Genomic DNA, 12,425 nt, shown 5'->3' with positions numbered 1-12,425 from the left:
AGCCCTGATCCGTCCCATTCTCCTCCAGGGACCCTCACAAACTCACTGGGCTGCACCAGGAAGACCCGATGCATGGCACCACATGCTCCCGACGCGCGCCCTATAGTCTCTTGAGGCCCCGCTTGGCCGCAGTGGCCTTCCAACTCCGCCGCTCCTGCCACGCTAGGACCCCCGCCAACACCAGGTCCACCAACGCCCGCGCCAGCACTAGCACCAGCAGCACCAGTCTCCCCCTCCGCCGCCACCACCACCACCACCACCAGTCCTCCATCACCACACCGCGTCGGGCACCATCGCCCAGAGCAGGGAAGTTCTCCACCATCAGCACCACCCACCCCACCACCAAGTCCACCACCAAGTCCACCACCACGATCACCAGCAGGACCAAGTCCGCCACCAGCGCACCAGCTTGGCATCATTGCCAACGGTACCGAAGTCCTCCACGATCACCACCCCCACCCCCACCGCCACCACCGCCACCTCCACCATCACCAACACCGCCACCTCCAACATCGCCACCACCAACAACTCCACCACCACCGCCACCTCCAGCACCAGCACCACCACCATCACCAGCAGGACCAAGTCCACCGCCAGCTCACCAGCATGGGCATCATTGCCAACAGTACCGAAGTCCTCCACGATCACCACCCCCACCACCCCCGCCACCACCGCCACCACCACCAGCTCCACCACCACCACCGCCACCTCCACCACCACCACCACCACCATCACCAGCAGGACCAAGTCCACCGCCAGCTCAGCAGCATGGGCATCATTGCCAACGGTACCGAAGTCCTCCACGATCACCACCCCCGCCACCCCCGCCACCCCCGCCACCCCCGCCACCACCTCCACCAACTCCACCAGCTCCACCAACACCAGCTCCACCACCAAGTCCACCATCACCACACCGCGTCGGGCACCATCGCCAACACTCCTGGAGTCCATCACCACCGCCGCCGCCACCGGGACCGTGCACACCATCGCCACAGCAGCCCGCGCACCGGCACCAAGAGCACCGAGGTCAACCCCCAGCACCAGCAGCAGCAGCACCAAGTCGTCCTCCACCAGCAACACAAGCACCAGCACAGCCTGCACCTCCAGCCCCACCAGCCCCTCCTGCCCCAACATCCCCTCACGGTTCCCCTGCCTGCACGCCCCCTCCTCTCCAAGTCCTCACTGGTCAATGATCCTGTGTGGCATTTGTCCCTTTGGCCTCTCTGAATCTCAAGCCCAGGACGCCCCCTGACGCATGACTGGCTGTCCCGATGACAGGTGATCGAAGTCTCGGGGGCGGTGGAATCCCTCACCCCGTTGGGACGGCTCCTAGACCCGGGCCCGCCCTCTCTCTGTGTCTCCCTTCGGCCTGCCCGCCGGCCTGCTTCCCACCCACGCCCCCCACACCCCACCCCTTGGCCTGACCACCTTGCAGCACCGCACAGCAGTCTCCCCCCGCGCACCTCCTCCGCCACGGTCCTGTCCCGCCACGGGGGCCTCCAGCTCTCTTGCACCGGGGCCCGCTCCCCAGCACTTGCCACGCGCAGCTCCTGCCAGCCTCCAGGCTGGACCCCTCCCACCCACCCCCCACCCCCATCGCTCACATTCTCGGCTGGCAGTCCCGGCCTCCCACACGCTCCTCAGGCACACTCGTGCTCTCTCCCCTCCCCTACCTCAGAGCTCACCCTCCCGCACAGGTGCTCACGTCCATGCCTGGCATGGCGCCGGGGAAGGAGCTCTTCCCCCGCCCCACCGAAGCCTCTGCAGACACCCTGCCCGACTGTCCAGCCGCACTCTGGACCGGTCCCGCAAGCCCCACACCTCCCCGCGCCGGGCACCCCACCCACACACCCGGGCTGCCCCCGGCCCTCCCCTCCTTCTGGGATCCTCCTCGCTCTATGCCCTGACCCCCGTGGGAGGCCACCCACGTGAGTAAACACCTTCATCCCGCGGCATCCCCCACCACACACGCTCCACACACACCCCCCCACACACGCTCACACCCACACACCCCACACACACCCCACACGCACCCAGACACACCCCCACACGCTCACACCACACACACACACACACACACACACCCACACACCCACAGAAGCAATGGCGCTGAGGGAAGTTCCCGTGGTGATGGTCAGCGCCCGGCTGCCCACAGCGGCTCCTTTCCACCGCTGGGACGACCTTGCCCCAACCCAGCCAGTGTGGTGCCGCGGCAGGTTTGGCCGGTGCACGGGCTGTCCGCTTGGGCTCCTGAAGGAGACAATCTCTGAACAGACAGCAGACCCGTGGCGGACAGAGGCGTGCAAGTGTTTCTGGGAAGGAGACCGTGGTCTGCGATTTAGCTGGAGGAGCACCCGGACAAGACGACGGGCACAGGGCTGGAGACAGGGCTGGAGTAGCTCCTGGCTAGGTGTCGGCTAAGGCGCCAGTGGGAAAACCTTCAACGGGCAAACTCGGCCGTGGGCCTGCGCGGTGGCGGTCGGGGCTGGGGGAGGTGGAAGGCGTTCCAGGGAACACGCTTGCCACTTTGCCGTGGGACTCAAGGGATGGGTGATGCGATTTCAAGAACCTGTTGGCTACAAGTCCACCGTCTGTCTCCGGTGTGCCTCCACCCCCTCCCCCTGCTTGGCTGTTGGGTTTTCCCCACCGGCCTCCCGAATCTTCCTGCTGTCTCTCCTGCACTGCCCGTCGGTTCTGCTTCGTGCACGCGTCCACGTTCGCTCTCCCAACTCCACATCCCCGGCGCAACCGTGCCGCTCTCTGCTCGTGGTGGCCGGGAAGCTGGACCGAGCGGTGGCTGGCCCGAGGGCGAGGGAAGGGACCAGGGGCTCCAGCAGGTGTCCCGACGCAAAGAGGCAGATCGCTCACCCTGCCCCGACCTCTTCCCCCTCCGACCCCCCACCCCCCCGGCCCGCTTCCCCGCACCGTCAGCACTCAGTAGCACCTCCGGAAGGAGCAAGGGGTGGCTTGTCAGGGGTGGCGGGGTTTCTCCTGGCGGCAGCAGTGCAGCCGGAGAGTCCAAGCCCCTGCGGTGGCCGGACGTGCGGGCGTCTGTGGGTGGCCCCGCGTGAGGACAGAGGGTATCGCGCGCGCGCGCGCGCGTGCGCGCGGCCTCTCGGGTTTGGGACGGAGGAAGAGGGGGAGCCATGCGAGCGCCCAGGCGAGGCGCCGACGCGCTGCCGTTGGGCGGCCGGCCCGCTGGCGAGGCCAAAAGGGTTGGGCTGGCCGAGGCGACAGGGCAAGGCTTGGGCTCGGCCGTGCGCCTGGCCTTGTCTGGGCCCCGAGGCCGTGGGGCTAGCCGCGAGGCAAGGGAGAAGCCAGCCAGCTTCGGCTAAAAGGGGTGCGGATGCGCTGGGGAGAGGTCGGGAGGCCGAGAGGAAGAAGAAAGGCTTCCCTGACCGGGAATCGAACCCGGGCCGCGGCGGTGAGAGCGCCGAATCCTAACCACTAGACCACCAGGGAGCGTCGGGCTCTGCGCCTGGCCCGCGCGCCCTGGGCGCAGCGCCTCCAGACCACCCCGTCGCCTCCGCTTTGGCTCCAAGGCCCCTGCCTGGCCACGGCCAGCCGCCCGCCCGCCCTACCAACCCACCCGCCCTGCCGGCAGCACCCTCAAAACGCTGCGCACCTCCTTCCCTCCCTCACACACGCGCTCAGCCTCGGGCCACGCTCCGGCTCCGGGCTCTCGGCTCCCGGCTCCCGGCTCCCATCGGGCCTGGGCACGAGGGCCCTGGAGCCGTGCAAAAGGTTGGCCAGCTGCGTTGGCCGGGAATCGAACCCGGGTCAACTGCTTGGAAGGCAGCTATGCTCACCACTATACCACCAACGCTGCACAGCCCCGGCCGCCCCGAGACGCCGGCGCACGCTTCGCAGAGGCGCCTTCACGCCTTCTCGCCGCCGCCTGGGCCGCCTGGCGCCGCCCTGCCCCGACGTGCCGCCGGTCGGCAGCTCTGCGCTGCCGCAGGCGCCAGCAGCGGCCGCCCCAGCCCCAGCCGCAGCCCCAGCGCCAGCCCCAGCCCCAGCCCCAGCGCCAGGCCCAGCCCCGCCAGCACGACGCCGCTGTGCGGCTCCGCAGGCCCGACCGCCCGCCGCCCGCCTCTGGGGGGCGCTCTGGCCGCCGTGCCGCTCCCCCGGCCCTCGGCTGCCGGCCGGGCATTCCCCGCCCCGCGAGACACGCTGCCCTCCGGCGACCCGCTCGCCCGGGCCCTTCTCCGCGGAGTGCCCGGCGAGGCCACATCCCGCACCCACAGAGGACCCGACCCAGCCGCCGCCCACCCCGTCCCCCGCGCCCATCCAGCACCGGGCAGCGTCGCGTCGCCGAGGAGCCCGTTGCGGCCAGTCACTCGTCAGGCGCCGGGGGCACGACAGGAGGCCCTGGCTGGGCCGTGGTGACCCCGCACGCGCGCGCGCGCGCGCCCGGGGTCACGAGGAAGGCAAAGGGGTGGGGGCGCTCGACGGTGGGCAAGCCGGGCACCCGTCGTCGCCCCGCGCTTCTCGCCGGACGCGCGAGGGAGGAGAAGGGCCCTGGGGGCAAGCGTTTGGACAGAGCGGCGGTGGCGCCGGCGACCAAAAAGGGCGTCTTGCCTCCCCGTCGGGGAATCGAACCCCGGTCTCCCGCGTGACAGGCGGGGATACTCACCACTATACTAACGAGGACGGCGGCGGCGGCCACCCGGGCGCCCGACCCCTCTCCGCCTGCCCGCCCACGCCTACCCCTGCCCTCGACGCCCTGCCTTACGCAGGCGCCCGCCACGTGCCACACCCGACCGGACCCCAAACCAACCGCGCCAGCCCGCACAGCAGCCCTCCCAGCCCGACTCGGAGTGGACCCCAGGCCCGGGCCCCGGACCCGGACGGCGCGGAACACTCCGAGTGCGCCGGCGCCTAGGGCCTGCCCGGCGCGGATCGCGCAGGGAGAAGAGGCCCGAGCGGGCAAGCAAGGATGCGAGCAGGAGGACGGGCGCCCCGGATGGGCAGGGGCGGAGGAGGGAGGGCGGCGAGGACCTAGTGGGGGTGGGGGGTGGGGGGTGGGGGGGGGGCGGCGGCGGCCAGACAGGCTGGGCCGACGCCGGTCTCTGGGTGCGGGGCCGCGATGTGCGAGGGGGCGGGGCGGCGCGGGGCGAGGCGGCGGCGACGGCGGCGGCCGCGGCGGGCGCGGCGCCAGGCGAGGCGGCGGGCGCGGCGCCAGGCGAGGCGGCTGGCGCTGCTCCTGGTCGGCCGGGGCGCGCGTCCCGTCCCTTGCGCGCCCACACAGCCGCCAGCCGCCGCCAGCGTTCGCGCCGGGTCCCAGCCAGGCGAGCGGCGACGCGCCCAGGCCCGCCGTCAGGATGGCCGAGCGGTCTAAGGCGCTGCGTTCAGGTCGCAGTCTCCCCTGGAGGCGTGGGTTCGAATCCCACTCCTGACACGCCCACCTTTTGGCCCGCACCACCAGGGCACCGGACCCCGGCGGGCCTGGAGCCACGCCCTATCGCAAGCCCGCTCCTGCCTGGCCCGCCGCTCCGGCCTTGCGCCCTAGCACAAAGGGCCCAGTGCCGAGCCCTGACGCCTCGACGCTCCTGGCCCCAGGCTTGGCGCACACACGCCCTCCCCCACCAGGTCACGCGCCTTTCCCGCCCGATCCCACGCCCACCCCCGCAGGCCTGGGCCACTTGGCAGCACGTCTCTCCTCACCTGCTTTCCGGGGGCTGCGTTTTCCTTCCTTCCTCCCTCGGGCTCCCGCTCCCGCTCCACTCCCGCGGCCCCCTGCAGACCAGCCGGCGGCGCAAATGCCCAAAGCCCTCCGCATTCCGTTCTCCACCAGACTGGTGCCTGCTGAAGAGCGCCTCGCTCTCAGAGCCGTGCACTCCCGCCACCAGGAGCACACCGTCCCACAGAGAGCCCGTCCGTCCTTTCCGCCGGCCCCCATTCCCTTCTCTCCACACCCTCCTCAGGTGGCCCGAGGTGCCCACGACGATTTGCCACCTTGATGACGCTTTACCCTGCCCACACCTGCCTGCCTCCCTCCCGGGACCCAGGCTGCCCAGCCACCTGCTCGCCGGCCCACGACAGGGCCCTCCCTTCAGTGGGCCTGGCCCGGGAGTCCAGCCCGGGCAGGTGGCTCCCGTGAGCGCTGAGCCCAAGGAAGCCCTGGATCCCCAGGCCACCCACCTGGGCGCCCCAGCGCATCTCCGCGCCGGCAGCCGCTGCCCGGCCGGGACCCGAGGACCCCAGCGCGCTCCCTCACCGCGCTGTCGGCCAGCTAGCCAGCAGCCACTCTGCCGGAGCGCTCCCGCCAGCCAAGGTCGCGCTCTTGCCTCACAACCACCGCCGCCCTCCCCACGCCCCCCGCCCCCCCGCCGAGCTGGCCCCCGAGGGAGCGCTGCGCGCCCGAGCTCACACACCTCGCTTCGCTCTCCTGGCCTGAGCGGCTACTCGGCGGCGCCGGCGGCGCTACGGGGCCTCCATCTCCTACACACGACACACGCGCCCGCCCACACCCACACCCACACACCCCACCCCGCGACAGCCCACCCCACGGCACCGCACGTGCGCACACAACCGGAGCTCCGGTCCGCCGCCCCGCCCGCCCTCGCACCCTCTGCCCCGGCCAGGAAGCCCTCGGCCAAAGGGGCTTTGGGTGGCGGCTGAGAGGAGCCGCGGAAGGCCACGGCCGTGCTCAGCCGCGCCTGCCACAGCCTCCCCCGCGCTGGGTGGGATTCGGGCGCTGGCCAGCCTGGGTCCGGCTCCCGGCTGCCCCTGGCCACCCCGGCAGGGCAGCGTCTCGCCGCGGCCCTCGACCGAGGAGAAAGCACCGCAGGAGCCTAGTCGGCCGGCGTGCGTCCCCGCCGCGCTCGGCCCGTCTGCGCCGCTCGCTAGGGCTCGGGACGTGCCTGGAGCCTCTGTCCCACACCGCGCGTCCGCCTCCTGCTCAAACGAAGCCGATGCTCCGAACAGGCCCGGACCCGGGTCTGGCCGCCGCTGGGGAGCGCCGCTGGGGAAGCCGTCTGGGGAGCGGCGCCATCGGTGCATGGGTGGTTCAGTGGTAGAATTCTCGCCTGCCACGCGGGAGGCCCGGGTTCGATTCCCGGCCCATGCAGCGCGCCGTCCCCTTTTGGCCGGCCCTGCAGCCCCAGCGCGCCCCCCGGCTTCCTCTGGCCCACGCTCAAGGCGCCTGGCCTAAACCAGCTCCGCTCCGGACCAGGCCGGAGCCCGCCCCTGCCCTTCCTCTCCGTCTCTCTCGCCCAGCGGACCAAACTCCACCCAGCGCCCGAGGCCCCTGGCCCGCCCACACGCCTCCCTTGCCCCTTTTCTCTTCAGGACCCTGAGCACCCCGCTTCGCTCACCCGCTTCCCTTCCAGCGAGGCTCCCCCGCACCACCACACACCCGCACGGCGCCGCGCCGCACCAGAGCCCACGGGGCCGCGCCCCACCTCCACGCCTTTCATCACGGTTCCTCCCTCCCGGTCTCACTCTACCCACACTGCCAGAGTCCTCCTCTCTTTGCACAACCAGGGGCAACCAAGTTGCCACCCCGAGCCCTGATCCGTCCCATTCTCCTCCAGGGACCCTCACAAACTCACTGGGCTGCACCAGGAAGACCCGATGCATGGCACCACATGCTCCCGACGCGCGCCCTATAGTCTCTTGAGGCCCCGCTTGGCCGCAGTGGCCTTCCAACTCCGCCGCTCCTGCCACGCTAGGACCCCCGCCAACACCAGGTCCACCAACGCCCGCGCCAGCACTAGCACCAGCAGCACCAGTCTCCCCCTCCGCCGCCACCACCACCACCACCACCAGTCCTCCATCACCACACCGCGTCGGGCACCATCGCCCAGAGCAGGGAAGTTCTCCACCATCAGCACCACCCACCCCACCACCAAGTCCACCACCAAGTCCACCACCACGATCACCAGCAGGACCAAGTCCGCCACCAGCGCACCAGCTTGGCATCATTGCCAACGGTACCGAAGTCCTCCACGATCACCACCCCCACCCCCACCGCCACCACCGCCACCTCCACCATCACCAACACCGCCACCTCCAACATCGCCACCACCAACAACTCCACCACCACCGCCACCTCCAGCACCAGCACCACCACCATCACCAGCAGGACCAAGTCCACCGCCAGCTCACCAGCATGGGCATCATTGCCAACAGTACCAAAGTCCTCCACGATCACCACCCCCACCACCCCCGCCACCACCGCCACCACCACCAGCTCCACCACCACCACCGCCACCTCCACCACCACCACCACCACCATCACCAGCAGGACCAAGTCCACCGCCAGCTCAGCAGCATGGGCATCATTGCCAACGGTACCGAAGTCCTCCACGATCACCACCCCCGCCACCCCCGCCACCCCCGCCACCCCCGCCACCACCTCCACCAACTCCACCAGCTCCACCAACACCAGCTCCACCACCAAGTCCACCATCACCACACCGCGTCGGGCACCATCGCCAACACTCCTGGAGTCCATCACCACCGCCGCCGCCACCGGGACCGTGCACACCATCGCCACAGCAGCCCGCGCACCGGCACCAAGAGCACCGAGGTCAACCCCCAGCACCAGCAGCAGCAGCACCAAGTCGTCCTCCACCAGCAACACAAGCACCAGCACAGCCTGCACCTCCAGCCCCACCAGCCCCTCCTGCCCCAACATCCCCTCACGGTTCCCCTGCCTGCACGCCCCCTCCTCTCCAAGTCCTCACTGGTCAATGATCCTGTGTGGCATTTGTCCCTTTGGCCTCTCTGAATCTCAAGCCCAGGACGCCCCCTGACGCATGACTGGCTGTCCCGATGACAGGTGATCGAAGTCTCGGGGGCGGTGGAATCCCTCACCCCGTTGGGACGGCTCCTAGACCCGGGCCCGCCCTCTCTCTGTGTCTCCCTTCGGCCTGCCCGCCGGCCTGCTTCCCACCCACGCCCCCCACACCCCACCCCTTGGCCTGACCACCTTGCAGCACCGCACAGCAGTCTCCCCCCGCGCACCTCCTCCGCCACGGTCCTGTCCCGCCACGGGGGCCTCCAGCTCTCTTGCACCGGGGCCCGCTCCCCAGCACTTGCCACGCGCAGCTCCTGCCAGCCTCCAGGCTGGACCCCTCCCACCCACCCCCCACCCCCATCGCTCACATTCTCGGCTGGCAGTCCCGGCCTCCCACACGCTCCTCAGGCACACTCGTGCTCTCTCCCCTCCCCTACCTCAGAGCTCACCCTCCCGCACAGGTGCTCACGTCCATGCCTGGCATGGCGCCGGGGAAGGAGCTCTTCCCCCGCCCCACCGAAGCCTCTGCAGACACCCTGCCCGACTGTCCAGCCGCACTCTGGACCGGTCCCGCAAGCCCCACACCTCCCCGCGCCGGGCACCCCACCCACACACCCGGGCTGCCCCCGGCCCTCCCCTCCTTCTGGGATCCTCCTCGCTCTATGCCCTGACCCCCGTGGGAGGCCACCCACGTGAGTAAACACCTTCATCCCGCGGCATCCCCCACCACACACGCTCCACACACACCCCCCCACACACGCTCACACCCACACACCCCACACACACCCCACACGCATCCAGACACACCCCCACACGCTCACACCACACACACACACACACACACACACACCCACACACCCACAGAAGCAATGGCGCTGAGGGAAGTTCCCGTGGTGATGGTCAGCGCCCGGCTGCCCACAGCGGCTCCTTTCCACCGCTGGGACGACCTTGCCCCAACCCAGCCAGTGTGGTGCCGCGGCAGGTTTGGCCGGTGCACGGGCTGTCCGCTTGGGCTCCTGAAGGAGACAATCTCTGAACAGACAGCAGACCCGTGGCGGACAGAGGCGTGCAAGTGTTTCTGGGAAGGAGACCGTGGTCTGCGATTTAGCTGGAGGAGCACCCGGACAAGACGACGGGCACAGGGCTGGAGACAGGGCTGGAGTAGCTCCTGGCTAGGTGTCGGCTAAGGCGCCAGTGGGAAAACCTTCAACGGGCAAACTCGGCCGTGGGCCTGCGCGGTGGCGGTCGGGGCTGGGGGAGGTGGAAGGCGTTCCAGGGAACACGCTTGCCACTTTGCCGTGGGACTCAAGGGATGGGTGATGCGATTTCAAGAACCTGTTGGCTACAAGTCCACCGTCTGTCTCCGGTGTGCCTCCACCCCCTCCCCCTGCTTGGCTGTTGGGTTTTCCCCACCGGCCTCCCGAATCTTCCTGCTGTCTCTCCTGCACTGCCCGTCGGTTCTGCTTCGTGCACGCGTCCACGTTCGCTCTCCCAACTCCACATCCCCGGCGCAACCGTGCCGCTCTCTGCTCGTGGTGGCCGGGAAGCTGGACCGAGCGGTGGCTGGCCCGAGGGCGAGGGAAGGGACCAGGGGCTCCAGCAGGTGTCCCGACGCAAAGAGGCAGATCGCTCACCCTGCCCCGACCTCTTCCCCCTCCGACCCCCCACCCCCCCGGCCCGCTTCCCCGCACCGTCAGCACTCAGTAGCACCTCCGGAAGGAGCAAGGGGTGGCTTGTCAGGGGTGGCGGGGTTTCTCCTGGCGGCAGCAGTGCAGCCGGAGAGTCCAAGCCCCTGCGGTGGCCGGACGTGCGGGCGTCTGTGGGTGGCCCCGCGTGAGGACAGAGGGTATCGCGCGCGCGCGCGCGCGTGCGCGCGGCCTCTCGGGTTTGGGACGGAGGAAGAGGGGGAGCCATGCGAGCGCCCAGGCGAGGCGCCGACGCGCTGCCGTTGGGCGGCCGGCCCGCTGGCGAGGCCAAAAGGGTTGGGCTGGCCGAGGCGACAGGGCAAGGCTTGGGCTCGGCCGTGCGCCTGGCCTTGTCTGGGCCCCGAGGCCGTGGGGCTAGCCGCGAGGCAAGGGAGAAGCCAGCCAGCTTCGGCTAAAAGGGGTGCGGATGCGCTGGGGAGAGGTCGGGAGGCCGAGAGGAAGAAGAAAGGCTTCCCTGACCGGGAATCGAACCCGGGCCGCGGCGGTGAGAGCGCCGAATCCTAACCACTAGACCACCAGGGAGCGTCGGGCTCTGCGCCTGGCCCGCGCGCCCTGGGCGCAGCGCCTCCAGACCACCCCGTCGCCTCCGCTTTGGCTCCAAGGCCCCTGCCTGGCCACGGCCAGCCGCCCGCCCGCCCTACCAACCCACCCGCCCTGCCGGCAGCACCCTCAAAACGCTGCGCACCTCCTTCCCTCCCTCACACACGCGCTCAGCCTCGGGCCACGCTCCGGCTCCGGGCTCTCGGCTCCCGGCTCCCGGCTCCCATCGGGCCTGGGCACGAGGGCCCTGGAGCCGTGCAAAAGGTTGGCCAGCTGCGTTGGCCGGGAATCGAACCCGGGTCAACTGCTTGGAAGGCAGCTATGCTCACCACTATACCACCAACGCTGCACAGCCCCGGCCGCCCCGAGACGCCGGCGCACGCTTCGCAGAGGCGCCTTCACGCCTTCTCGCCGCCGCCTGGGCCGCCTGGCGCCGCCCTGCCCCGACGTGCCGCCGGTCGGCAGCTCTGCGCTGCCGCAGGCGCCAGCAGCGGCCGCCCCAGCCCCAGCCGCAGCCCCAGCGCCAGCCCCAGCCCCAGCCCCAGCGCCAGGCCCAGCCCCGCCAGCACGACGCCGCTGTGCGGCTCCGCAGGCCCGACCGCCCGCCGCCCGCCTCTGGGGGGCGCTCTGGCCGCCGTGCCGCTCCCCCGGCCCTCGGCTGCCGGCCGGGCATTCCCCGCCCCGCGAGACACGCTGCCCTCCGGCGACCCGCTCGCCCGGGCCCTTCTCCGCGGAGTGCCCGGCGAGGCCACATCCCGCACCCACAGAGGACCCGACCCAGCCGCCGCCCACCCCGTCCCCCGCGCCCATCCAGCACCGGGCAGCGTCGCGTCGCCGAGGAGCCCGTTGCGGCCAGTCACTCGTCAGGCGCCGGGGGCACGACAGGAGGCCCTGGCTGGGCCGTGGTGACCCCGCACGCGCGCGCGCGCGCGCCCGGGGTCACGAGGAAGGCAAAGGGGTGGGGGCGCTCGACGGTGGGCAAGCCGGGCACCCGTCGTCGCCCCGCGCTTCTCGCCGGACGCGCGAGGGAGGAGAAGGGCCCTGGGGGCAAGCGTTTGGACAGAGCGGCGGTGGCGCCGGCGACCAAAAAGGGCGTCTTGCCTCCCCGTCGGGGAATCGAACCCCGGTCTCCCGCGTGACAGGCGGGGATACTCACCACTATACTAACGAGGACGGCGGCGGCGGCCACCCGGGCGCCCGACCCCTCTCCGCCTGCCCGCCCACGCCTACCCCTGCCCTCGACGCCCTGCCTTACGCAGGCGCCCGCCACGTGCCACACCCGACCGGACCCCAAACCAACCGCGCCAGCCCGCACAGCAGCCCTCCCAGCCCGACTCGGAGTGGACCCCAGGCCCGGGCCCCGGACCCGGACGGCGCGGAACACTCCGAGTGCGCCGGCGCCTAGGGCCTGCCCGGCGCGGATCGCGCAGGGA

General features: G+C 71.1%; 1 protein-coding gene and 6 non-coding genes across 7 annotated transcripts; 3 read left to right on the top strand and 4 right to left on the bottom strand.

Annotated features, from left to right (window-relative positions):
* Positions 1-3,390: 3,390 nt before the first annotated feature.
* Positions 3,391-3,462, bottom strand: TRNAE-CUC (transfer RNA glutamic acid (anticodon CUC)). The gene has a single exon. It is a non-coding gene; the product is annotated as a tRNA-Glu (tRNA).
* A 292-nt stretch (positions 3,463-3,754) lies between these two features.
* On the bottom strand, positions 3,755-3,826 carry TRNAG-UCC (transfer RNA glycine (anticodon UCC)). The gene has a single exon. It is a non-coding gene; the product is annotated as a tRNA-Gly (tRNA).
* A 1,492-nt stretch (positions 3,827-5,318) lies between these two features.
* Positions 5,319-5,401, top strand: TRNAL-CAG (transfer RNA leucine (anticodon CAG)). Its single transcript has one exon. It is a non-coding gene; the product is annotated as a tRNA-Leu (tRNA).
* Positions 5,402-7,001: 1,600 nt separating this feature from the next.
* On the top strand, positions 7,002-7,072 carry TRNAG-GCC (transfer RNA glycine (anticodon GCC)). The gene has a single exon. It is a non-coding gene; the product is annotated as a tRNA-Gly (tRNA).
* Positions 7,073-7,828: 756 nt separating this feature from the next.
* LOC135364678 (basic proline-rich protein-like) lies at positions 7,829-12,397 on the top strand (the record flags this gene model as incomplete). The annotated part of the gene is made up of 3 exons (XM_064593569.1): positions 7,829-7,902; positions 7,947-8,536; positions 11,346-12,397. Coding segments are annotated over 3 exons (1,716 nt in total), but the record flags the coding sequence as incomplete, so codon positions are not given.
* On the bottom strand, positions 10,903-10,974 carry TRNAE-CUC (transfer RNA glutamic acid (anticodon CUC)). Its single transcript has one exon. It is a non-coding gene; the product is annotated as a tRNA-Glu (tRNA).
* On the bottom strand, positions 11,267-11,338 carry TRNAG-UCC (transfer RNA glycine (anticodon UCC)). The gene has a single exon. It is a non-coding gene; the product is annotated as a tRNA-Gly (tRNA).
* Positions 12,398-12,425: the final 28 nt, after the last annotated feature.

This window comes from Mirounga angustirostris, unplaced genomic scaffold (genome assembly GCF_029215605.1).
Source record: "Mirounga angustirostris isolate CCGP_5_RB_7025 unplaced genomic scaffold, mMirAng1.0.hap1 SCAF_6, whole genome shotgun sequence".
In the NCBI taxonomy this organism is placed as follows: domain Eukaryota; kingdom Metazoa; phylum Chordata; class Mammalia; order Carnivora; family Phocidae; genus Mirounga; species Mirounga angustirostris.
Note: the sequence above shows the minus strand (reverse complement) of the source record. Positions and strands in the feature narration are given on the sequence as shown.